This window comes from Neopelma chrysocephalum, unplaced genomic scaffold (genome assembly GCF_003984885.1).
Source record: "Neopelma chrysocephalum unplaced genomic scaffold, ASM398488v2 Primary Assembly neopelma1_23, whole genome shotgun sequence".
NCBI classification, from domain to species: domain Eukaryota; kingdom Metazoa; phylum Chordata; class Aves; order Passeriformes; family Pipridae; genus Neopelma; species Neopelma chrysocephalum.
Genome location: NW_020897691.1, coordinates 31905001 through 31932512, shown reverse-complemented (window position 1 = coordinate 31932512; position 27512 = coordinate 31905001). Strand labels below are relative to the sequence as shown.

The 27512-nt window shown below is 38.4% G+C and overlaps 1 protein-coding gene across 2 annotated transcripts in view; it reads right to left on the bottom strand.

Annotated features, from left to right (window-relative positions):
* Positions 1-129: 129 nt before the first annotated feature.
* The window catches only part of ROS1 (ROS proto-oncogene 1, receptor tyrosine kinase), a 73355-nt gene continuing 45972 nt past the window's right edge, over positions 130-27512 (bottom strand). For both annotated transcript variants that reach the window (XM_027692612.1, XM_027692621.1), the window contains 11 exons: positions 25428-25615; positions 24696-24785; positions 23837-23972; positions 23253-23415; positions 22913-22977; positions 20136-20265; positions 19076-19173; positions 18257-18460; positions 16996-17130; positions 11578-11741; positions 130-1491 (listed from right to left, as the gene is read on the bottom strand). In XM_027692612.1, the coding sequence (XP_027548413.1) occupies positions 1346-1491; positions 11578-11741; positions 16996-17130; positions 18257-18460; positions 19076-19173; positions 20136-20265; positions 22913-22977; positions 23253-23415; positions 23837-23972; positions 24696-24785; positions 25428-25615 (1519 nt within the window). In that variant the 3' untranslated portion in view covers positions 130-1345. The remainder of the gene's footprint in view (positions 1492-11577; positions 11742-16995; positions 17131-18256; positions 18461-19075; positions 19174-20135; positions 20266-22912; positions 22978-23252; positions 23416-23836; positions 23973-24695; positions 24786-25427; positions 25616-27512) is intronic.

The window sequence follows — 27512 nt, the reverse complement described above, 5'->3', positions numbered from 1 at the left end:
ATCCAGGTGTGGTGACAAGGAACTGGGATCCTCCTAGTTTCTGGCTCACACATGCTACAGCTTAGTAAACATCAGTAATTTCATATTATTGAAGTGGAAGGAATGGCTGTACAACCAATCAAGAAGCACTTGAAGAGGAAGAAAACATAATACAGTATTTATTTTTTTTATCTCTTGCTCACAGTCTGGTAAGAATAGCAAAGTGTTGCAATTGTTGTTATTAGCAAATCTATTTATAATTACAAAATGCTTCAATGGGCTTTGTCAGGGATTTGAAGAATCCTAATTCAAAATACCTTAATTTCTATTTCATTTGAGTAAAATGGTCAAAGTCCAAATTTCTTGTTTCTCTGTGTTGAATCTCCATTTAAGAAATTTTTGAAGCTTGATTTCAGTGGAGTTGCATCTTGAAAATATATACATTCTGACATCAGATAGTGCCATTACTAATCTCCAGTGTGCCATATTATCAAATATTTGCATAAAATCATAGCATGTTTCTAGCTTCCTGAAAGATGTCAGTGAATAGCTCTGCATAATTTGCCAACTACTGCTCATGACGAAAGGTTCCAAAAAGCTTATTCCTGTTTTTATTCAGTAATGATTTAGACTTAATTTTATTATATACTTTGAGTTGATCTCCAAACACATCGAGGAAAAGTATCTCCCTTCACCCAGTCTCATAAAAAATAAGTGAGGATGATGAACATTAAAAAGGGAAAGTAAAAGAAATGTAAGAAAACAGAACTGTCCAGATTCACAGACCGTTTGCTGTGCAACTTAATATGCAAGATGATTGCGAGCATTTGTTTAAATTAAATAGTGAAGCAGACCATCTGCAGCAGTGGACAACCTTCACTGATTGCTTTCTGATTTGAAGCTCAGCATTTATGCTTTTTTCAGTTTTTAAAATCTTGCTTGTGCACAGTGAAGCTAGACTTCAACTGTTTGGTTTTTTTCATGAACAAGCTGGTCTGCTCTTTGAAACAACATACCAGTGCTCCCTTTTTTTGAAGGACTGCCTGTACCTGAGGCATATGTGATTGCATAAGTTTAATAAATACCACAGTAAAATCACTTACTGTCTGATACATGTTTTATTACCTTAAACTATCTCCTGTGAAGCACCCAAACCATAATATGTAGAAAATCAAAGGATACATAATTGTTGTCTTATTCTGGTGCACATCATTCAGTATCTTATTATATTTTCTGGTAGCTTTATTAAAAAGTTTTTGGGGCTTTTTTTAAACACCTCTGTAAGTATGATGATGTGCAGAATATTTTCCTTTGCTTCTGTCTTCTCTGGAAGAGTTTTTCTCTTCTTTCTCTGGGGGAACCAAACTTAAGAAAGTTCAGTAGAATTGATGCTTCCTTGATCTTGTTTGCCTTCTTTGACTAATACCAAATAACTTAAGCCCTCTTGATTCCTTGTTTCCATTAATGTGGCTGAAAGAACACTGTCTGAATCTGCACATGGAATCTCATTATCTGCATTTAACGAAAAAAAAGAAAGAAAAAATACAACAGCCCAATAATATATGTATAGTATTTGAATGCAAACAAAATCAGACAGCTGTTGGAGAAAGTTGGTGTAGTGACTGCATAAGGAGTGACTGATGATTCAAATCCATGTTCTGCTAATGCCTGCATGCATTAGAACTTTAAGCAAATCACTTGGGGAAGGTTGGTCATCAGTATTCATACCTCCAGAGGCAGCAATACAGTTATGAATACCTGACTTGCTTCCTTTCATTGTAAAGGTAGACTGCATAAAGCCAAAGTGGTTTCAATCTGTACCTTTGTAGTAAACCTGCTAATAATACTGCTAAAGAATCCTGTAACATAGGCAGTTTTATATCTACTAAATCATTATATGCTGTCTCTCTAGAGGACTTGTAGTATTAAACCATTGTGGTTTTCCCATTTTTAAAAACTTTCTATTTTTCCTTTATTTGATGCAGTTCATATATACGTAGTTGCTTGAAATCTATTGCAGGGGATATATATTTTAAAAATATAAAAATGGTTAACTAAATGCTCAAGTTATAAATGTTGCTATTTTTTGCATTTAGTACAACATGTACCTTCTTTTACTACACTCCCTCCTTATTTTACTTCATAACTGAAAAGTTAAGCATGTGGCATTCAGGGCTATGTATTCAAAGGAATTGCAACTGTTGTGCTGTTCCACCAGACAACACACAATTTATTATGCCACTATAATCACACATCTCCCCCAGCTATAAAGTGAGAAATGTGTTCCACGTGCTAGAGTCCATTAGGCAGTATTATCAGGAAAAGTCTGAAAGAGAATTTTGGTTTTAGAAACCCGTTAGCAAGACAGGGTTGGGGACAAACTATAGCAAACTATGGTCACATACCACAGTGACTGACAGCAATGAAAAATAATTTGATACTCACTTCATCAGTTCAGGACTATTATGACAATATTTGGTAATTCAACCCCAACTAAGCCTTTAGCAATCAGTTCAGTTCTTCTTTGTATTTGTTTTTTGTTTAATAAAGCTTTTAATGGGAACCCCGAGGGGCAAGTTACTTTGAAAAAGGCACACAAGCAAATGCTGAGGGCACATTTACAGCAAACTCTTAAGAGGGAAGCCTTAAAATAAAGACCCAAGTAAAACTGGGTATTTACAGACCAGACATATGCCGGCTGACCTGCCTAAGTATAGAACACTAGAGGAGCATTCAGATTTGTTTCCTGTATAAGTATCTGGAACTGATGAGGTGATGTTTACACAAATGTGAGTATGAGGTCACTGAGATATTTTTACCAGATATATAGATACATTACTAATTCTTTCCCCAACAGGTCTGAAGAACTACAGAATATATTAAATATTATAATCCTTTTTCAGCCTATGCACCACTGTGTTTCTCATTACAGAGAAAAAAGATCTAAAAAATCAAATACTTTGCCTTGGTTTTACTTCTTGAGCTTTGGGAATGAAATAATCTAGAAAGTCTATTTTTGCAGAATATTCTTATCATATCCGAAGAGGGAGGAAGAATACAGTGTTGATGACTTTTCTCCTATGACATGGCATGTATAAGATACACTGTCATTTTCACAGTGGGATTTTTAACTGTAACTGCCCTTTCCTTCACTATTGAGTCATCTCTTAGCGCAGTATTCAGTGCCTATGAAAGTTTAGCACCACTCTGCTGTACAAGCCAAAGAAGTTACACAAAGATCTCAAGTTATATAGTGCAATGCTGGACTGTTGCGTAAGTCAGCAAAGCAAGCAAATAATTTTTGCTGATGTAGTCGGAGCAAAACAATGGATGGAGACAGAAAATATTGAAAATGAACAATTGAAGAAAAAAAATCATTATAAGATGTGAAATTGCCCTAGAAATGTGAGGGCTAGAAGCACACCAGCACCTTGAGAAGCCATAAGTCAAGTCAGAGAATTCTGAATAATCTTTGGAACCTTGTTTCAAAAAACATTAAGAAATTGAAGGAAGATAGAGAGAAACTGGAGTGGGGAGGCAGGCCAGTATATTTATGAGATATCATTATTTTCTCTTCAGTTTTAACATTGCTAAAATTAGTTGATTGATGTATAGTCATGCTGGGTTATACGTGAGTAAATGCAGGATAAACCATGTGATGTGATCCCCTCAGATTTCACAAGCGAAGCCTGGCTGAGTCAACAAAACGCCCCAAGAGGAGGCATCCAAGGAACACCTTCATGGATTCTGAAGTCGTGCTGGAGAGTCAACTCCAAATGTTTAAATTCTGAGGGGTTGTAGAGACTGTGAACTGCTGCATAGTGTAGAGTTACCCATGTTCACTTTAAACAACCTACTTCAGGGCACGAGACAGGCTAGCTCTGTTAGTCCAGAGCTTTGTACAGGCTGAGAAGTACTCTGTTGAGAAGCAGGTTCCCCCTGAGCTCTGAGCTGTCTCATGTAGACTGCTTCCAGCAGCTAAAATGGCAAGTTCAAAACTCAGCATTTTACTTGGACAGGCACATGTCTCAGGTCCTAAATTCATGCTGCTTTGACCTTTCTGGACACTTTTCCTAGTAGTGCTGTGCTTAAAACTTAAAGTTGATGTTTAAAGCTTGTGCATAAATCACAGCATCTAAGCTAAACTGCAGGTAAATTAATTACAATACATCTCTTGAGGAGTAGGCAGAAGCTTACTCTAGAGAGCCATGCATTAATTGACACAAGAAACTATTATCGCCTGACTCATACATAATGAGGAATAAAGTTTGCTTGCTTAGCCTCCTCTGAGGAGACTGGCCCTAACCCGATAAAATCTGTACTTCCCCCTTCCCAGTCTCAGCATCTCAGTGGGCCGCTTCCTACCACAGAGTAGCCATGGTGCTGCCTCATGATTGTGGTGTCTTTCCTTGCCTGCTTAGTAGACTCTGAGGGCTCACAACATGTTTTGAAGTCCTGCCTGGAAGGGTGCAAATTTTTGTGATGTCTTGATAAGCAGAAGGGTTTTTTTGGTGTTTAAATTCAAGAAGGTGACAACACATAAGAAGAAAAATAATGTCAGTAGAAAAGCTGATTGGTAGAGACTGAACAAACTGATCTAGAGATGCTGATCTTCTATTACAGCTATTTCAGGACCAGAGCCTCAGCTAGCATAAATTAACAAAGCTCCATAGAAACCAGTGTGATACCACCAATTTACACTGGCTAAGTAGCCAGCCTGAGACATTACTAATTCTGGGTAACATAATCTCATGCAATGCTTAGCACCTTCACTGTGGTAAGGTATTTAGAAGTGCAGACACATTTGCTTTTTCTCATTAATACCTTCCTGTTTTTCTCATGCATACTCTGTCCTTTGTCACTGCCACACAAAGTATGTGGCAGTGAACAAGAGACGGGCTGCCTTACTGTCATGGCCACTGTGACCACATTCAAGAGGAGCGCTTGATGACATATTTTGTCGAGTCTATTGAACCTAGACTTCTCTACCTCAACTGTGTTGGTTATCCCAAGGAGATAGTTCCTGTGTAGAGAATATTTTCCTGGTACCTGATGGCCACCTGGAGCTGGAGGTGCTGTGTTTCAATTTCTGCACATTGCCAGTAAGAATATAAATAGAACAAATATATATCCGTTTTAATACTCCGCTCTGTATTATATATCAGTGGAGATATATCTGCGTTTCCTGTCTAATGAAGCATATGATCTTGCATGGTTTGAGGATGACTCACAGAGCTTTGCTATTCTGTCAAACACTAAATGTATTAAAAGTGAGAATTTTGTTCATCCTGCATTTCCTCAGCTCTAATCTGCTTGGAGCATTGAGTGCCAGCCTTTCTTTCTATTTTAATAGGTTTTTTAGAGATCTGTGAATTGAAATCTCTGTGTGCAAGAAGCTATTTGAGGAATTACATATATAAACATGATGATTTTCTAGTTTATTATAATTAATAATATAAAAGCAACAAAAAAGACCAATTCCACATTTGTTGCAATGCAATAAGGCTATACAAATAGGAAAGCACTCTTCTTCTCCAGGTCACAAAGCAGGATTTGTTTTACCAAGTTTTGAGGACCCATATCTTACGTGTCCAATTTAAGCTCCTTGCCTAGGCTGTCTTTACAGTCAACTAAGAGAGAAAGGAGGAATGAATCGCTTTGTGGAGATGCTTATTTCGCATCCTTGCCTTAATGTATTAACGTCCTCTGAATGTGTCTACAACTCTCTGCTCACTATCAAACAGTCTAGACACACAGCGTGAATGCAGTGCTTACGTTTTAGTTCCTTATATCTATCAACATCTGTCTACACAGATGTCAGCTCTTATAACATCATATCATGTGATTTTTTTTTTCCATCGGTCCAAGGCAAAGTATTAGCATGACTTTACTTGCAGCATCATATGGCTCACATGCATCCTCTGGAATCAAACAGCATTTATCTAGAGTACAAATAAGAAATCACACCATCAAGTCCCCCTTTTCCTTCAGTGTTGTAACCACTCCCTCTTTTAGAAGAAGCCTTTTCTCTGACCTCTCCTGGCTTTGGGTCAGCCACTCACTAAGCTAAGTGGAAAGAGGATTATTGAATTTCAGAAAAATACAAAGGAGATTAGATACAAGGTTTTAAAAATGTCTCTTATCAACACATCTGCTTTAGAGAAGCTTCCGTGATTACAGAAGCCCAGGTGATTACTTTACGTTCAGAGTTGTGTGGAACAGTTTTTAAAAGGTAGTTTGGTTTAGGAAAATAAACTGATGACTCTTACATGGGGAACAGAAAACAGGAGCTACTCAGTCAGTAGAGAGTGCAACATATAATTAATGATGAAATCACTGATTCTGTATTTTAATATCAAATCCCCTCAGTGCAAGGTTTTGTACAGAGATTTTAAAAAAGTACAAGTGACAGTTTTAGCAAGTACCTGAACTGTTGAAAGAATAAATACACTGAGTGACTGGCTTTGTAAAGAAAAGCAAAAAAAAAGGAAACATTACAAAATTCTAACTCTTTTATCTTCCCACATTTTTCAAGCAACATCTCCAGCTTAGGGATTTAAAAATCGTTAAAAACTGTTTAAAAATCATTTTGAGGCCAAATGTGTTTCCTTTTAGTCTTTAGTCTTTTACCCTGGATTTCATCCAACTGTCCTGCATCTTCTCTCACCAGAGGAGCTACTTTTTCTGAGCAATTAGACATTTTTTCCATATAGGACCAAAAGGGATTATGGGGAGCAGCCCTGATAAGAATAGTCCTCCTGGGTCATAAAGGCAAGGAGTCGCTCCAGCTGCTTAATGCCCAGTTGTCTGATGTCGGCAAAAATGTTTGCCAAATCAAACAGGTGTTTCCATCTGTAAAGAGGCACTCTTGGGACCTGAAAAAATATAGTGCTGTCTTATATGTGCAAATGTAAAAACTTATGTCTGAAAATAGATGGTCCAGTTATTTTTACAGCAACGCAGAGCCATCCTTCTAGCACACTGTACCTCTTGTAACTGGGGGAAGAACACACTATCTTTCAGCAATGAATGGGGACTCTGGTGACTGGGCCTCTGCTCAGTAAAGTCCTATTGCATTCAAAACCCACTGGTGTCTCAGTACTCAGCTGGTTAGTGCTGCCCTCACTCAAATACATATCATTACTGCTACTTTAAGCCCACAATTAATGTCCTGGGAAAGCCTGTAAGAGCTAGAAGGAAAAACTCTAGATTGGCAGACCCTGGTCCTGAGTTTCCCTCCCTCCCTTCCAAAGCAGCAGTGCCAGGAGGTGCTGGTATTGCTCAGGCATATTTATTGACACTTGATACCTGCTTTAGAAGGGTGACTCTTGCAATAGCACAGCATGTGTCTCTTTTGCCATCCCCATGCTATCCTGTTAGAGTGCTGCCCAGACCACTAAAATACTGTCTGTATTAGTTCACCCACACTTGCTATCTGTGTGTCATATTGCACTGGCATTAAGATTATTGAGAAAACCTAATGCTTCTCAGCTCTTCCACCTATGAGAAGCACTGACAGCATGTATGGATTTGTTAAAGGTGTGGCTACCTACAAGCAGGAAAGACTCAAGACAGTTTGAAAGATGTATGATTCCATGTAAGGCTAAATATCACAGCTATTTTGAGGCATGTTGTTTCACTTTGCTTGACATTTGTCTCTTTCTTTTTCAACCAGGTCACCTGGTGAGAGTAAACATTTCTTGGCAGGAGGCTCATGATAGGAGTTTCATTACACACAAAGGCCAATGACCGCGTAACATTTTTGGAAAATGTTGTCCAGGACAATCCACCATGGAATAGTCTTTTGGATTTGTTTTGCCTCTCATCTTTCTACTACTACTGCAAATACAAGTACTTCACTTAGTCCCAGCTAAAAATTAGTGCAAATTTTTAAAATCACTTCCTTATTATACAATACTTTACAAATTACAAACTAAGACATATTCCAAGCCCTAAACTGTTTTCAACAGGGTCACAATGGAGCATGCATTTTAGTCTGGAAGCTTAACTAGAATCTGAGTGGCCTTTTCTTGCTTAAATCAATCTTGCTTCTGGAGTCCACATTTCTCTGAACTCCACTGCATGAGATTTACACTGCAGGCAGAAAAACTGTTCAACTAATTTAAGGCTGGAAAGCTACAGATAACTGACATGCATGACTCCCTGATCAGGTAATTCAACAACATTAAGACACCACCAGGACTCTAGACCTTCAGTCAAGTACACAACATAACATTTTAATGGGCTTATAAAGACTGTACTTGGGTAAAGAACAAGGTAACGTACAGGAGAACTATAAATATACAGAAAAATAAGTATTGTGCATTATAGAGACATGTAAAAAGCTAATCAAGTGTTTAGTTTTTTAAATACATTTAAATGAAAGCATGATATGAATAAAATTCAAGATGTCCTGTTTCCTGATGGGCATTCCCTGTATGAAAATCACCAAATGAGCCTGAGGAGAAGTTATGGAGGAGTTTTGAGAATTGAAGCATGAAAACATTGAATAGAAGCATGAAAAAGTTGCTTTGTCTTCCCATCCCAGTGGAGATCCAGCAATGGGTCTGTGGCAACAGCAGCTGGGCAGAACATATGGAAAGGGAAAAATGGGGGAAAGCCAGAAGAAGAAACACAGCAGCTAGTGGGGAAAAGTCTAAGGCTCAGGGAGAGAGTGTGCCAAGCATGAGCTCTGAGAGCCAAAGCTCTGCCTACACTGAATTACCCTGCTTGCCGGAATGGGCCTGATTTTGCCAACTAAGTTACTATAAACAGACTTAATGGAGTCTGATTTTAAAAGTGACCACCATTCTCTGAATACAACATACATTATGGAGTACTACTATTATTAGGACAACCCTGAAAGTCCATTATACAACAACATTTTCTGCAGTAAACTGATTTTATCAATTTTTTATCATTTAAAGTAAAACTTTTCATGGAAACCTCAATCCATATTTCCCTTTGCAACAACTTGGTCATTTCTAAGAATACTACTTCTGTTCCTGGCAAACAAACAAAGCAATGGCTTTTTCTCTGTGATCTCTGCTGTGTGGCAGAACCTGAAATCTTGGCAAAATAATGTTTTTTACATTAAGAATATATATTTGTCATCCCATTGAAAGCAATTATTAACCTAGATTGAGCAAGTTAACAGCAGGGGAAAGATCATGCTTAGTTGACACATGTTAAACAGAGATTTGCAGAGACTGAAACTAAAATTCTTTCATGTTACATCTGTGCTGCCTGCTTTACCAAAAGGACAGCAACCTATGTTCCAGCCTCTTTCCCCAGTTCTAAGCAGAAAAAGGGTAGGCTTCTCTTTACAATTTTCAGCCCTGCTAAAGATTTTAACAGATATTGATGTAATGCCACAAGAATTTCTTAATTCCCTTAGTTTTGATGTCTCTGTCACCTGTGGAGCTAGGGAACACAGCACAGAGATGTCTAAGCTAGAAACCACAGTAGCTCAGGAGTAGGTGTGAGCAGTTGAATCAGTACAGCCCTGTATCCAGTGGATGTTGTGTTCCTGTAGCCATCTGAATATTAAACATCTAGGCTGAGATACTGTATCTGAGATGTTGTATTTTGGACATGATCCTGAGTAATGTGTTTAAGGGACTCTGCTTGAGCAGTGATGTTGGACTAGATGACTTCCAGTAGTCCCTTCCAATCTTACCCACCCTGTGACTCTTTGTATTCACTCCATGAATATAGCAAGTCACCTAGACACCAGCCATCATCAGTGAAGAGTAAAGCAAAAGGTGACTCCTTTCATGCTATGATACATGTCTAAAACATAGGAGTTATCACTTTCTGGAGATATCTGTTTCTACTTCTGACTACAGAGCTATCTAGAAGAGTATCTTAGATGAGACTCCTAGCTTGTAGACAACTGCATTTAGGTGAGATAAAGTCTATTAGCTAAAGGCTATTAGCTTGGGCATAGCGCCTAATTAATTGGCCGTACTCCTTTTTTGAGCTGATGCCAGGCTTAGATTTGTGCCAGACTAAGTATCTCTTTCCTGAATGCCACTATTCAGAACAAAGAAACCCTTAAAGAAACAAAGGAATTCTAATGTATGCAAATAAACAAAGCTTTTCATTATAGCCTAAGGGTGAAAAATCAGTTGTTAAAAAGGCATGAAATGATAGGTTATCAGTGCTGGCTTACTTTGGTCCCATCATGTCTTTATAAAGATTTTAGTCTTGCAATGACATGTAAACATGTCATGCACAGACTGGATCTGACATACAGAGAAATCAAGATGGGCGTAAACGGATATTTGTAAAGCTACACAAAATGATAAAGATTAGCAAAATATCAATTAGACTAACATTAAGTGAGCACTGGACAATGCCAGTGAACAGAATATAGGTAGTCTCCTGTAGAAAAATGTCTATGTAATTGTGTAATTGAGTACTGTGATGGATCAGGAAGTTTATAAGAAAAGACAAAATACTGAAGAATCAAAACTGTTTGTGAAACAGGGTGAGTTCCTAGTTCAACAACAATTTTCGAAGGGGGGAAAAGAAAAACCCACAAAAATTCCCACCAAAAAAAAGTCTTTAGATATTTTAGAAACAGACAGGTTTGGGATTTTTTTCCATTTCCCAGAATGGAAATTACCTGTTTTGCCAATCAATATTTTTCTTTAGAAAACCATAGAATGCAAACAGATCAAATGAAAAAAGAAAAAAGAGATTTGTGAAACAAAAGTGAACTATTTCAACTGATAAAAAATTTCTTTTTGCAGATTCAGATCCATTGTTTACTAATATTTGTCACTTTCTCAATATTTAGTTAGGCAGAAATTACTGCAGGATGTGAAGAGATTGTTGTTCTGGCCTAGTCAGGACATTCATTTCCATATTTAGGTGATTTGACATAGGTGAGTTGCATAGACAACTTCAAATTTAGCACCACTTATTTTTTTTAATTCCTACCTTCACAACCTGCATAATGTTCTTACATAACTGGGCTTTGTCGTGTCCCATATCTTAAGTGTGTCTTCTCTAACATCACCTGGTTTGTTCATTCACAGTGTGCAGAGCACAGGGAAGACCTGACTCTATCACAATTTGGGGTTGGATAAAGGCTGCCATACTTGGGAACCTAAATTATGCCTCACTTTCAGGAGACTACCAAATCAGTAGTCCTATAGTAAGTGTTTGACAGCTATGTTTACCAGATGGAGAGGGTGTAGATGCCTTTGAAATTGAAACAGATTTCCACACAGAAACCTTCTAAGGCTCTCCTGGCTCTACAAGGAACTTAAACATTTACTATAGTGGAACAGGGCTGTGAAGTATGAAAAATTTAGATGCAAGTTGGATGTCTCCGTGAGTCAGGCTCAATTGCAACCTCATTTGGGCCTTTTTGCTTGGTAATCTTATACATGCTTTATCTAATGCATTGTACCTAGTGGCACCTAATGAATCCTTGCAAGTTCATTATGACCAAGGTAAATCTTTGCTGTTTCCATTTTACAGGCAAAGAATTTGAGACAGTGACAAATGCAATGGAAAGCACTACTGAATCCCACTTTGCTCACAGGGAAGAGGTCACAAGAACAACAGGTGCTGGCTCAGACTCACCTTCAAAAGCTTGGTTGATGACTCCAGTTGATGCCTCTTTGCCTTCAAGGTAGTGGGTGAAGGACAGTGGACAGTGTCTTATCTCTTGCAGTTTGTCATGAATATAAGAGAAAGTAGGTCTGTTGTGAGGTTCTTGGGACCAGCATCTTGTCATTAAATCACACCTGAAAAAGAAAAATTTACAATGCAAACATTAACAATAATAGAATCATTCATCTCAACACTTACCATTAAACATCTGAGAAGCAAGCTTGGCCTTAAAACTTTCTATGTGGTACAAAGATTGTCATCAGCTGCTGAGGAAAGGAAAAACAAATTAAAGATCAGGTGTCAGGAGTCCTCACCTTGAAATCTTTTAATTTTTTCAAAGATGGATATTTTTGAGATTGGGAGCAGCTATAACATAAAAACAACAACCACCAACAACAAAACACAAACCCCCCCACCACCACTAAAAACTACATTTGCCATTAACCTCTACTCTCACTGAAGAAGACAGAAATATTTTCTAAGGAAGCAGAGAAAGAGGAAATTCTCTCACAGAAAAAAAAAAAGATGCGTAAACCCAGTAATGAACCTGAAATTTTCAACTTATTTAATCCTCCTTCAACTCATGCTACCTCAAATTTAGGGAAAGTTCAAGGCAAACCCTCCAGCACAGAGAGGGTTAATTTAGATTTCTGCCTCCAGACCAAAACAAAGTGGAGTAAGTTTTCCCATCAAAGGCAAAAATGCTATGAATTTCCTCTGGGTACAGGGATCCTAGCCCACCTTGTACAACACTATCTCTACCATTCAGTGGAAAACTTTACCTCCTGTTTGTATAAAGGATAGGACTGGTTTTTATTCCTTAGTCAAGGTGAGTTTATGCTACACAAAACCAAATCCTACAAAAGCCAGTGGGAGACAGGCTGAAAACCAAAACACAGCCAACACCTGGACATGCTAAGTGTTGGGAGTGGAAAGAGGTCTTAGAGTCTCAAAACCAGAGAGCAACCAGTGAAAGGCCTGTTCAGGAAGCTGCTCATGGAATGTGGAGCATTTACCTCTAAGCCCTAAGTTCAAACCCTCCCCTGACAAACATGCTCCCAAACCCACTGCTATGCGATACCAGGCATTACTCTGTTATGTGAAATGAATTGGCTTGTTCAGATCCTTGCTTATCCATCTTAAAAAGATAACTGCTGTCCTTCACCACTACTGGGTATTTTACAAAACCCTTAATGACAGCCGGGAAAAATCTCTTGACTTCTGATTTTTCAATGATATTTTTCATTAAAATATTAGTGTTGGATGATAATGTGAGTAGAAAAATTGTTTCAGAACCATTTTTCATTGACCTGTATCTAGTGGTTTCCAAGTTGAACAGAGTGATTCTGTTTTTTGAAAATGATCCTATGAAATTTTGCAAATCCATTTTAAGAATCTAATAAATGGTAGTGACTTCATAACACTCTGAATCACTTCATCTGCTTACTTTCAGGTGTACTGGTTATTGATGACACTGGAAAAGTACTGAATAGGACTCAAAATGAGGTTAAAGAACTGGTTTTCCTTCTGCTGTCAGCAAAATGTCTGTCACACTAAATTCAAGCCTTAGATGCTGGAAGCCAAACCCTCTGCTTTCTGGTTGTGATTGTTGATAGGATATACAAGCAAAATACATGAATTCAGGTGCTGTGCTCCATCAGGTTAGCACCTGGGCTCTCATGAGCAGAGCCTTGTGGAAGGTGTAGCAATGAAGTAAAAGAGCTGATGGAGTACACTGCTCCTTCAACTGAAAGGAAGAAACAGCCAGCCATAAACCAACAGAAGAAGAAAGAAACAGGAAATTATGCATAAGTCATAGACTCATAGAATGTTTTGGGTTAGAAGGGACCTTCAAGGATGATCTAGTCCAACCTGCCAGCCCTGTGCAGGGACATCTTCCACTAGACTAGGTTGTTCAAAGTTCCATCCAACCTGACCTTGAACAGCTCCAGGGATGGTATATCCACAACTTCTCTGGGCAACCTGTTTCAGTTTTTCACCACTCTTATCATAAAAAAATTCTTCCTTATATACAATCTAAATCTACCTTCTTTTAATTTATGAAACAAGAACATCACGAGTGTGGATTCTGAATATTTTTGTATTCCTATGACCAATCACTATCTTTATAAATAACTAGTTTTTTATTGTACAATCTGCTTTATAAAGCAGTTCAGTTTTGCTATGGAGTGGGGATATTAATTGTTGCTGAAACATTCAGTATTGTGATTTTCTCTTTTTAATTATATTTCATATTTTTATTTACTAAATTAAATGACTTGTTAGTTGTCTTAAAATATTGATACCAGATAGAACTGGTATTTTTCACCAAGTATTTAATTCAGGTAGGCCTTAGGTTTCTGAAGACAAAAACTTTCATGCTGTCTCAAAATATATCTGCAAATTTTGCATGTACAGCTGTTTGTGGCACGATATTTAGCTTTCAAGTCATGCTGTGATATCGAAAGTTTTAAATCACAGAACATAAACTTTCACTAGCTCAGAAATGCATCAGCACGAGGTCAGTTGAGGGGGTGAAAGCCAGGTAAATATGCCAAGTTGCTTATAAACAATAGCTTTTACCCTGGACATATTCATATATATTTGGGGATCCAAACATATGTTGCCAAATAGTGCATCATTTTAGCATAAGAAACTCAGAGGATTCCCCTACTTTATAGGGAAAGCCTTTCAGGAAAAAGTGAAAAATAACAGTTCCAAACACAGCATCAGCTAAAGGTTTATATTAGGTTTAAGAACTCACCTTTATACCTAGATGTAAACCTACACACCTACACTTCACACCTGTTTTGTCTGGATGCAACAACTGACAACCATATGTCCAATAGAGCTGCATACATGGGGCAAATTAAATTTCAAGGGCCTGGAAAACAAATAACTGATACTCAGTATCCAATCCTGGAAGCTGAAAGTGAACAATTCTTGAAATGTGCTACAGCGCAGAGAAGCTACAGGGTAGCATTACCAATTTTTTCCTCACATGAAATGGAAAATATAATCAATGTGGGATTTTCTTAGAAAAAGTTGTTATGATGAAGAAGAGTCCCTGCTTTCATTTGATGCATTCTGATCAACGTCTTCTTCTCTCTCATTCTCTTAGTCCCTCCAGGGGGCCATTCCCAGAGACAAATAGCAAAAAGCTTTTAGTTACCAAACTAAAATTTCTTCATCGAAGTCAGTTGTGTAAACTTGCATGGGACTGAGCATTTTGTGAAACTGCAAAATCAGGTCAGCAAGTGGTATGGTGCTTGTACAAATTCTCTTGACTGTAATCCACAGACTTTGAGGATCTATGTCAGCTCAGATCAGTCCAAACCTTGGCATTCTCTTGCATGCAAGTCTCACACTCAAATGACTGTGCCAGATGTGGATCTGACTGCAAATGTAGCACCATTCATAGATCTAATTCATATTTCAATAAACGAGTATCATATATAGGTCCCCAAGCCCCTTTTTCCAATTCATTACCAAGCTTTACCTATCCACACTTCTTTGGGGAAAAGTAGATGATTAGTCCCTGCAGCAAAATCTTGTGGAGGCAAGGGAGAGTATTTCTGACCCTGCCAAAAAAAAAATCCCAATCCCACTTCCTTAGTGCTTTTTCACCCCAAGGTTTCTGTGCCAGCCCTACTTGCACTTGCAGTGTAAGCCTACCACAGATTCCTAAACACTTCTCAGCTGAAGTACTTTGGCCTTTGAACTCTTTTCCTGTCAGTGATGGTTTGTTTTGTCAAATGACAATGAGCAAGCCAAAGTGCCGAGGAGACAATTACTGACTGCTGGTGTCCTGATGCAGGTTCAAAACCTCAAGGAGGGAAACAGGAATGTCAAGAATCCCAGCATGCCATTAATGACCTAGGAAAGCAGCAAAAAGCTATTTATGCTACTGACAGAAGGTGCATGCAGGTGCTGAGTGTTCACCAAATGAGATAAAAGATAGTACAAGAGTCTAAGCTCATCAGCTCCTTGGTTTTCCTACTATTAGGCATTGATCCTACAAGTTACAACAGGCAGACCAGTATTTAAGCCCTATACTATGCTAAGTTCAAGATCTGGCACCTTAAAAATTACTTCAAGGGAAGTTTTCTTAAGATCTGGTCACTTTTTTAAGGCAATTTATGAGCCTTTGCTTAAGATTGAATGTCAGATTAGTACAGGGATATAGCTGCCTCCTATGCTTTTTTATTCGCAGGACAGCTGTCAGAAACTTTTTGAGGAAACCTTTTTCAGCAGAAGATATTGAAAATAAAATTGCTTTGGGCTCTCATTTGTTCTGTGTCTTCCAGTTTTCCCTCTGTTCTTAAAATCCTAATCTCTTCAGTTCTCCAGTTCTTCCAAGTGCTAAAGCTTGGGGGTTTTTGGTTTTATTTGGTTTGGTGTTTTGGTTGTTTTGGTTTTGTTTGGGTTTTGATTAATTGCTACTGTGGTGTTTCAGCTATATCTACATAATGATAAATAATCATCTTTTTTGGAATTCAGAGCATGGTAATTGACTGTGAGATCTATCATAGAAATACTGGTTTTCCAATCACAGAATTATTCTCAAGCCTTTTCCTCAGCCCCAGGAGTAAGAATTGTTCAGTAGCCTCTCCTTCTATTTGTAGGACCAGCTGTTACATTCATTGTTGGGACAGAGTGGGTGATAAAGAAATTGAGAAATGAAATTAGACAATATTGAGTGATTGTTGAGTTCACATTCAGCTTCCTCCTTTACACACTTCTCATCAGTATGGGTTTGATCCACTAGATGTATTTATTTCATTTTTAATTGCAAGAATTTTGCAATAAACCTGAACTTTGTGCTCAAGAGACAAATAGAAATTCAAGGCTTTATTTATCCAGCCCAGCTAAAGACTAAGCAGAATTGCAGACTTCCCTTTTCCTGTACTGCTTCAGCTTTTCTTATTGGTTTTTGCAAGAGTTCTATCTATAAAGAGAGCACAGGTTATTTTTCACATATGTTCTAATATTAGTCTAATTCCTGCAGCTACCATTGAGAAAGCCAGTTATATCTACTGTTACTAGACCAGTAAATTCTTTTTTGAAGCCATATTAACTTTTAACCAATACTATCAGATACTCCCAGCCTGTTCTCACATTACTACTAGATTCATGCCCAGGACTGACTTTATATTGTCCCTGAAACTCTATTTAAAAGACCAATATTCATCATTCAACTTCAACACTTATATTCTTGTTCACAGGCTGCACTACTGGATGAATTAACAGGAGGTTGGCAGCTACCAGTGCTAGCTGTTTTATTTGAAACAAAAAGGAACGATGTTGAGCTCTGCGTGGGTATGACTGGTAACAAGTCTCTTGCTTCTTATAAATATTATCAACAACATTTAAACAAAATTAACTTACAGGTCATCAGGACAATTGTTTGGAGATTCCAGTCTTCCTCCTGATCGTACATGGTGTAAAACTTCTGTATTGGACAAACCCGGATATGGCTGTTGACCCAAAGTTAATGTTTCCCACACTAATATTCCAAAAGCCCTAAAAAGCACCACCAAGAAAAAAAAAAGAAAGAAAAGTTAATAGCCATAGTCATCATGAATAATCTCCTTATTAACAGCTAAAATATGTCTAACCTAAGAATAAGACTCAGAAAATTTAAGTTAGAAGTCTTAATTCATTGTTGTCCCTAAGCCAGTCTCTGGAACAGCTAAAATAGATGTGTAGAACTGATGCACTTTCCCAGACTCAATGAGATGCAGCTCAGAAGACATTGAGTACCCATATCTTCCCTGGGCAACACTGCCTGATTGAGCATGTCCTCACTTAAACAAGTGTTTAGAAATCTCTAGAGGTGATGTTTTAAATGGAGAGAGACAAGTTCTCCTAAGCACCACTCATGGAGCAATCAGCACCTCATTTGGTTTGGCACAGAGCAAACTAAACTTGCTTAGGAAAGTGCAAGAGTGGCAGTCAAATGGATTGGTGCAGGGGCTGAGGACTTGGACAAGACTGGTGGATACAACCCACCTGAGTACCTATGGCCATGAAATCTAAACTTGTGCGAATCTCAGGTTTTGTGGATCTGGTTTTATTTGGGTTTTTTTTCATGTCTCTGACAGTGGGTCTCTGCTTCTTCACCATACACTCAAAGTCACTGAAATACACACTTTAGGTAAACCTCCACAGCAAAGTACTTTGACCTTCCCCTGATGACACTGAGAAAGTTGATCTTCAAAATAAAGAAGTCACTTGAAGAGGGTAAAATGGTAAGGGTATTTGGCTGTAGGAATGAAGTGCCAATAAACCTAATGGAAAAAAGAATGGAGCAGCATGCAGGTAGTCAATTCACTGTCCAATCAAGTAAACACCACATTGTGGGCCTAGTACAAAATTGTTTAAGTGACATAAGTACTTTGAATCCAGAATCCAAAGCTAGAGCTCAAAGCATAAATAAATATACCCATAATATATACCCATATATCATATATTTGTGGTGCCAAAATTTTCATTAGCCCATTAAAATATCACTGAGGAGGAAATCTATCTTAGCCTAAAAATTATTAGAGATGGCAATATACAACCCTGTAATTCCTCCTATGAACCAATATTTTCTTGTTGTGGGATTTAATATTATTCCCACAGGTGTGTAGCTGCTGTAACTCACCAGACATCAGAATGATTTGTAAAGACACCATCAATAAGGCTTTCAGGAGCCATCCATCTGACAGGGAGTAGGCCTTCTCCTCTTTTCCTGTAATAATCATTTTTGTAGACATCTCTGGCAAGCCCAAAATCACCAATCTTTACTATCCGGGAGGAACTCTCATATTCCTTCTCAGACACAAGGCAGTTGCGAGCAGCCAGGTCCCTGATTTGTGAGGCAGAAAAAAAGAGGATGGAATTGGCATTGCAGAATAACTCAGGTCTGTAAGTCATGTGTTTCAACCCTCTCTTCAGAGCCATGCCAACCTCAAGGTTGGATCATGGCACTTAGGACCTCACTTAGTTAAGTTTGGCATATCTTCAAGACTGGAGATGACGCAACCTCTCTGGACAGTCTGTTTCAGTGGTTGATCTTGCATTGTGAACAATATTATCTAATATCCTTTGCTGTAAGTTGTACCTGTTGCTTCTCATCTTTTCCCTGTACTTCTCTGAGAAAAGTCTGTGTCCTCTAAAGCTACCCATTAGGCAGATGAGGACAGTAAATTGGATCTCTCCACTTGCCCTTCTCTCTGTTGCACAGGGTATGACTCTTGCCAAGGGTTCAATAAGCCCTGGATTCAGACCTTAGAGTAGCTCAGCATTGTGAGAGAGAACTGCAGGTGATATTTAGCAGAAAAGTGTAACGTTAGATTTTACTCCAGTGCTCTCCCCTTTCCTGTTACATTGTGACATCTTTCTAGGCACTTTTTCCCAGGTAAGATAATTAGTCCCGACTCTGTGGGTAAACCTATGAAGACTAAGAACATAGGTTCTGTACCTGTGTATAAAATGCGTTTTCTCTAAATAGACACAGCCTTTGCAAACATCCAAACATATATCCAAGAGGTCAGTCACTGTCAGTAAAGAGTTCTGGAGCTACAAGAAAGAAAGACAGAAGTTAATAATGCCTTTCAGCTTTACCAACTCAGAATGACAACCTTCCTATGCAAAGATGGTATTGTTTCCTCATTTGAAATGTGTAGGATTTTTCCAAAAGAGTCAAAGCAGAGGTGTAAAATCTCTATATGTCAACAGAGTGAATATTAATTAGGAGCAGGATAAACTGCCAAATCACTACACTATAAGGAAGGTGAACACATCCTGTTCTTTGATTTGGGACTAAAAATATCCTAGGACCTTCAGAGCTGTGGAAGAAATGGGATCCTGAAAATTTCCTCCCACTATCAGATCAGGTTTTCTTGTTGCTGTATTAATCAGTGTGGCGTATTTCTAGTAGAGTACATGTATATACATTTCAGTACAGTTCAATACCGACTGTGGATTTGATCTGATCATGTAAATGAACTGTACAATTGCTATCATGATATAAAATTTCCTTGTTGAGTCGTTTTGACCTACAATCCTACCATCCACATTCTTAATCTGCATGCTAACTATGAAAAAATTTACTTCAAGTTGTTCATTCTTTACTCTTTTCTCCTCTTTCCTTCTAAAGAATTTGAAGATACGGGGATAGTATCTTCTTATATGTCTGGACTATGCCTCACACCTTAATGATACTGCTGTTATTCAAAGACAAAAAAAACCCTACGATGCCTAGTAGACCACACACATGACCACCATTATTTATTATCACTTTCCAAAGGATTGGTTGTGATTTTGACAGAGAGAAATTCAGCAGACATCTCACGACTGAAACCATAATTTTGGTCGGTAATCTAATGACATTCACTCTTCTTCACAGCACCACTGAATGCAAGGTTGGCACTCAACATTGAAGACTCAGAGTGTTAAGGAAAAACCAAGTCAGACTTTGCAGGTACAAAAATGGCTGAACATTGGCATGGACTTTGAGAAAGGGCAGTTCCTTACCCTACCTTTTTTTTTCTGGCTCCTCGCAAATAGTTAAGTAGATCCCCTCCTTCCATCAGCTCCAATATAAGATACTGAGGTTCATTCAACAGGCACACACCAAGTAACTTCAGAATGTGGGGATGATCAAATTTACTAAAGAGAAGGAAACAACTGTAAGACTACAGATGAGAAATCCAGCTGGTTGATAGCTAACAAAATGTATATAACTGTAAGCCATGAATGAGCAGTTTGGCCTTTACAATCCTGCCTCTATGAACAACGTGATTCGGTAACTCACAGTGCCTGGATTTGCTCAGTCATGGAGAGAATTCAGGGACATCCCTTCAAAACACAGGCTAACACTGTCTTTGACAGGCACTCTAATACATGCACCTATATTAAAAAGCACACTTCATTCTATTTCCAGGAAACAAAGAAAGGTAGTCAAATGGCATTTTCTTCTAGGAATGATGTGATTTGCCACCTGTACATTGAAAGTATCTATATTATTTTAATAAATTACTTTTACTACTATATTCATAGTAGAACTGCTGATTCAGAAAACTGTACAGAGGAAGGTAAAAGCACAAGATGCAATATATAATTTTCATAATTCAGAGAGGAACTATTTTTCACAGTACATTTTCAAGAGAAACAAAATACACATGAAAAATACTTGTAGGTATACGAGTAATTGTCTGTGTGTGTCTAAAAAGACCAAGATTACCACAGAGGAATTGACACTCTCGGACCTAGCACTTTTTAAAGAATGAAGAATATTTTTGCCTCTGTCAGTGCCTGTGTTTTTACAATCACATCTCTTGTTTTAGAAAATGGTTTTGCTTCTCACCACTGTGTGAAAGCACTTGCACCAGCAATCAGAGAAACTTGACTCTACTGGGAGAAATGATGGTGTCCAAAATGATGGTGTCCAAAATGCTGTCAAAAGCATAAGTGTAAACAAATAAAGCAGAGGGACATTTTCCTTCTAACCTCTTTCAATTCATGTAATCTCAGGTGTGGGCAAAACTTTAGCAAAAAGTGTGATTCAGAATTTGACACTTGCCCCTGGCCCCTAGCACATACCTCTCAATCAGACAAACTTTAGCACTTTCAGGAACAAAAAGAGGGGAAGGAGCACCTGCACTTTCCTTACAACCAATACAGACCTTTCTCCACTGAGCTGTCATTCCTTACTTCCCAAGTGATGGGATACAGACAAGGATTTCCTACATATATCTGTACACAAATGACTCACCAATTACCAATAACAAATGACTTTTTGTAATAGAGACAACTCAATTTCCCCACTGCTGCATAGCAATAATAGAAGTACTAAATAGTCCTATATCCAGCTTAACTGGGCCAGTATGCATAGCATTACAACCCAAATTTTAATGAACATCCAAAAAGGTAAGCAAAATAAAAGTTGGACTTATAAGTCTTACATCAAGGTTTGTAAACAATCAGGCCTACTTATTCTTCCTTTCTACGCTTGATTTCATTTATGAGACCTTACAGATGAACATAAAGAAAAATCATTAAGTTCTCCATGTGTGAACTAAGTTATTTTTCATATTAAAAAAATAAATAATAAAAATATATCTTTTTTATTGTTATTGTTTAATGACTACTAGAAATCTATAATACTTAAACTTTTCTATTCTCTTAATTTCTCTGACTCATTTTATTGGTGTACATATTAATGTTTACATTTAAATGCAATAATTTTCAATTATATATTCTTCCAGGATTTCTGGGTTTGGATTATTATGTGCAACAAGAAAGTAGAATTGGGGAAGCTTCAGAGACTTCAACTATGGGTCCATATAATTTCCATACTACACAGAAAAGAGACCTTAACTGGGTTTATGACTGCTAGATAGACTGAAGAGAGATTATAAGACATTTACACACAACTGCTACTGTTTATAATTAATTTTTGCTTTAATGACACAGTTACATTTTGGTTTTCACAAGCCTTTTACTCCATTCAGGTACAGTATGTGGAAAAAGTTAGGCAAAAAATGCAAGATTTTTTTAAAATATATAACCAAAAATAGAATGCTGTGAAAACCAATTTCAAATTTAAAAACACAATATTTTCTGTGCACGATACAAAATCCTTAATTTTTTCAAAAATGCTTCTAATTCTTCATTCATGAAGTAAAAGTCAAAGTGCAGAGGCGTGTCTGAAAATTAAACTACACTCTTAGTCCAATGTTACCAGCTGAAAACTTCAGTTGTACTTCTACTTGTTTCTGTGGAGACTCTGGAAAACCAGATTTTCAGCTGAAACACAAACCTTTCTATGTGACATTCTTGGTGACAGATGCATTAAGTGTACCTCAATAGAAAAGGTATGTGGCAGCCTCTAGTGGTAAATATGAACATTTTTTAGAAACACTTTCCACAGTAAGTTAAAACTTGAAGGCATCAGCTGGTTCTGATCTGTTTTGGTAAAATGGGATTAGCCAAATGTTGTCTGATTGCCTTTAGCAACTAACTTAGTCTTAGATGAGCAAGGATACCAAAATACACCAGTCCAAACCCAAATAAATTCATGTTATGAGCATACTGAACTTGCAATATATGTTTTAAATTTTGCTAATCTGTTTTATAGCTTTAGTTTTGTAAGATTCATCAGTAGTTATTTACTTTGTTAGCAGAAACAGGAGAACACCCTAAAAGTGCCACAGTACTTTGTGTAGAGGAAAATGCTGCTTTCATTCCTCTGGAAGGCCACCATCTTCACATGATGCTGGCTTTGAAGGGTGCCCAGTGGCAGAGCTGTCCCTACCTCATTAAGTGTGCCTCCTTCAAGAATTCACTCTTCTCGTGGTCTGTCGCACCCTTCTTCAAAGTCTACTCAAGAGAAAGCAAAAGTATAGTTACACTTTGGTCATGACCACCATCATCACATAGCACTTAAGTAAAGCAATCATACATAGACATGGCCTTAAATATACATTATTTTCCAGAAATCATTACAAGGAGATAGGCACAGCTTTAAGTGACTTGCAAGAAACGCTGCAAGGAAGTACCCAGATTTGTCAACACCCATGTCTCAGGTAAACCTCTAAGACAAACCTATCTGCCCATCCCATTCCACTGCCAGAGAAATACACAGATATGATTACCTTGACTGCTACTTTGGATTCTCCACTTCCACCTCCCAGGATATCTACTGCAGTCCCTTCATACACTTCTCCAAATGCTCCACTTCCTAACAATTTGTGTAAGTTCAGTTTGTCCCGAGGGAAAGCTGGCAATGATTCAATCTCTGCCTGAGAAGGAAGAGTACTACAAAACAGCAATACTAATCACTTGTTCATACACTTGTTCAAATGTTTGAAATCTTATTAAAATTCTTCCTCAAATGAAGCTGGTACTATTTGTATCATCAGATACATTTAAGGGAAGCTTAGTTGAGGCCCGGATGTTTTAGGAGCTATTGGAAAACACCAGAACATCTTCCTTCCTCATGCACTTGCTTTTCTTGCCAGAGTGAGCATGAAGGGTGGGCTAGGGGCAATCCAGGCCAGGCTCCATGCCAGGGAGACCACATGTCAGGGCGCCCTTCAGAGCAGACCTGCCCTGCAGCACAGATGCAGCCCTTAACTCTACCTTGGTGTGTCAGGAATGAGTGCCCTGATGAAAACTGGTCCAGGGAAGCTCTCTTCCATGTTTTTGTCCTGAAAATACATTTACCCTGAGGACATACCATATAGCATAACAGGCGTTGGCTATTCCCACTGTCTCAGACATCCTTCTGAGTTGAGCTAGTTCCTTATCTTCCTTGATAAACATTATCCGTCCAGGCAAGGCTTGTTTTCTGGACTTCCAGCTTTGGTGCCATACTGGAACAGAAAAGCAGATGATCTGGTATTTTACTCTGAGAGCATCCCAATGTGCAAAGAGGCTGAAAGGCTACAGACTTTTTGTTATTTGGTTCAACATGGCCCCTAAGGAGCTCATGAATACAAGTAATTTCCAACCAGCCATCTAGTCAACCTTTTCCCACAAAACACATGCTCAGCTCATTGTGCTGAGAAACCAGTCAAGCATCCATTTCTGTATGTGGCAGGATACAAGCCTGAAGGGCAGCTGCTGCATCCCAGGGAAAGGAAGAGGAGCGAGCTGACAGGACCATCAGATGTGGACATGTACATCTCAGGGTAATCATTACATCCTTTCTTCAGGAACAAATCTTAAGAGAAAGATAATGGGACTCTTGCGTGAATAAATGCAGTTCCAAACTTGAGAATTGTAAGGTACAAGTTTTTATGAGGATACATATGAACATCAGAGCTCCTTCAGCATTCCTGTGCTTTCCCTACAGGTAATCAACAGCAAGAAATGCCTGAGGATGGAACGAATTTGCATCCTGTCCTTGATACTGAAAATATAAACAGTTATCTTTAGGGCCTCAAAGAATGAGAATATGCAAATTCCTTCCAGCTCCCATCCTAGGAATAGCTCAGCATTTCCTTAAACCTGGAGGACAATCATCTCCCAATACCTGGAATGCCTCTTACTGAAGCCTGGCAAACCAAGCATATGCAAAAAATTTAGCCACATACCAAAAACGAATAGCAAGACCACAGCCAAACTCAGCACAACTCCAATCACAGAAGCAATGGCAGTGATGGTGCCTGTGGTGCCCATGCCTTCTGTTAAATAGAAGGGGAAAATTGGTTAATGGCTGTGTATACAAACAGTTTCAATTCTATGGAGCTGACGTGAGAGAACCCTTGAGCAGCCTGCTTTGTAAATGCCTTCCTCTGCACAAAGCTCTCTTGTAGACTGTATGTGGATGTCTGCATTTGGTCAGACTAATCCTTCTCCCCCAGACCTTGGCCATTTCTGTGGTGATGACCTACAGTATACGTAGAAAGAGAAAATGCTGACCTGTTTAACCACTCAAGGTGGGATTCCCAAAAGCACCCACAGAGTGTAGGTCTAACATTCTGGCCAAAGGAAAGAAATAATCCTCACATCTTTGCCCATTGTGGGAACTTGCCTCTTTTCAAGAATCATATCATAAAGCAGTGGCAGGGCCACAGAAACAAACTGGTACAAATGAGCAGAAGTACATTTCAGGCCCAGTGTTCTGTGCAAAAGAGCCTGCATGAGCACTAGCAGCTGAGTTCCATCATACAAACATCACCATTTATTACCTACTAGACACATTACTTTACCTTTGCAGCAACATCTTTATTAAAATAGCAAGTCTCTGTTCATAAGTTGGTATGATTACTTAGAATTAAAAAAAAAAAAAACAAATTAAAAGAGTACTAAAGTATGAGACATACCTTTACCCAGAACTATATTCTTGCTTGTGTCACTGTATTCGCCAACTCCCAGTGCATTTGCAGCTGCTGTTCTGAACTGGAAAGTTCCTTCTAAGTTCTTGGCCTTCCATGTGCAAATACTGCCACAGGAGCCATTGTAAACCACCTCCCACAGGGACTTCATTTTGCTAGTGTTGCCAGACTGCTTCCTGAAACATGTACAACACAAGAACACAGATAAGTCATTAATGCCACAAGGGCAGTTTACTGCTCCCCCCCACGCTGTTCTTCACTTCAGTTCTATGGTTTTCACCACATCCTTCTGCCTGCATGAAAGCTCAATCTGGTTGTGGGATTCTGGCTACAGAGCAAAAAATTGTAACATGCCATTTCAGCAATGCTAAGAATCATGCGTCTTTATCTTCGCACTGGCAATTAAATACTAGAACATTTTAGACATAAAAAGCTACAGCACACTTTCATTTGTTTCAGTGTATGCCTCACAGCCACAATTTCAAAATTTTCTTATTTAGCTTTCAGAAAAAAGTAACCATTTTTTTTCTACCCTATTATAGCTTTTTGATTGCCCAGGCCCAGAATAATTCAGTGGCTCAGGTTTCACAAGCTAAACAGGAAGTAAGTAATTGGCAGTGAAGACACAATTCTTTAGTTAGCTGCCTTCCCATTGGACTGAGATTGGTTGCTCACAATAAATTCAGAGATGATTATTCACAAAGCAAAAGAAGACCATGTATTAGAACTTGAAAGGCCATATCTGAAACATCATTTCATGTCATGCAAGACCATGATGTATCATGTGAAATGACCTTCATGAGCATGTCAATCATTCTCCCAACACACCTTAATGCAGAAAAAAGTTCAAATGCTTCTAAACCAAAAAGACATGGGAAAACTATATTTTCATGTCCTTGGTGTGCAAATATTCCTACTAGAGCTGCATGATAAAAAGTGGTTGTTTCAAAGGGCTATGCAAATGTTTTCTAGAATGCTGTGCAACCGACCTAACATTTTTCTACCTAATGTAAAAGGGCCACGAGGCTCAAAGTGAAACTCAGTCAAATATATCAGCATGTGCACATTCAGACTGAAGGAGAAAAGCTTATTTAATTAAAAGATCACCTCAGTGATGCTTTATGACTCCAGAGATGAGTAAGAAGCTGGAGTCTGGAGAACACAGCAGCTAATGTACAACCTTGACACAGGCCAAGAGACAGACTTTTCTTTACCCATCCACAGTAAGTCAGATACAGACTGGCTGCTGGTATATCAAAATTATTGTTGACTCATAGCATGTGGGTCAGTGCTCCTGCATGCTCACAGAGCTGTACAGAGGAAGCTTACAGCACCAGGAAAATATGTCTGGGTGAAAACTTATATAGGTAAAGTGTGCCCAGCTCCGGAGTGCTCTCAGTTCTTAGCTTTCATAAGTAGAGAGTTAACTGAGAAGAAAGAAATAATAGCTGAGTTTAAAAAACTACTTCCATCAGTAATGATTTCAAACAATGACATGGCTGACATCTCAGAAGATGGACTCTCCTCATTTTTAAATAATGGTTAATTAAGCTTTGCTCTGACTGCTTTAAACAGATCTTTCCAGAGTCATGGTCAAAAAATTAGAAGTTTCAGAGTCACTGCCCTCAGCAATATACTCTAACCTGCCCACTCAGCCCTTCCAATGTCAATGCAGGAATAAGCATGAACTGGCACTCTAGTGTGACATGTATAGTCCAGGCAGTCTGTATCTGATGACAGAGCATTTTAAAAATTATATAGTTATCAGAGACTGAAACAGTTAATGACTTGCTTATTATAAGGTCACGAAAAGACTTTTACAATCTGCAAAGAAACAACTGTTCACCTAGCAAAGCCTACCCCTCCCTGAACATGCCTACTGTGAAAGGACCTTCAAATCAGATAAGTGGGTGCTGTTGTCCAACTATCCCGGGTGCAGGCATACCTGAAACTACAAACTGCATTTCCACATAAGGAAAGAGACTAAGGAGAGACAAATTCTGCAAGGTGGGAAAAATTCTTCTTATCATGCCAATGTCCTCCCTCACATGATGACTCTGCTGTGAAAACCCC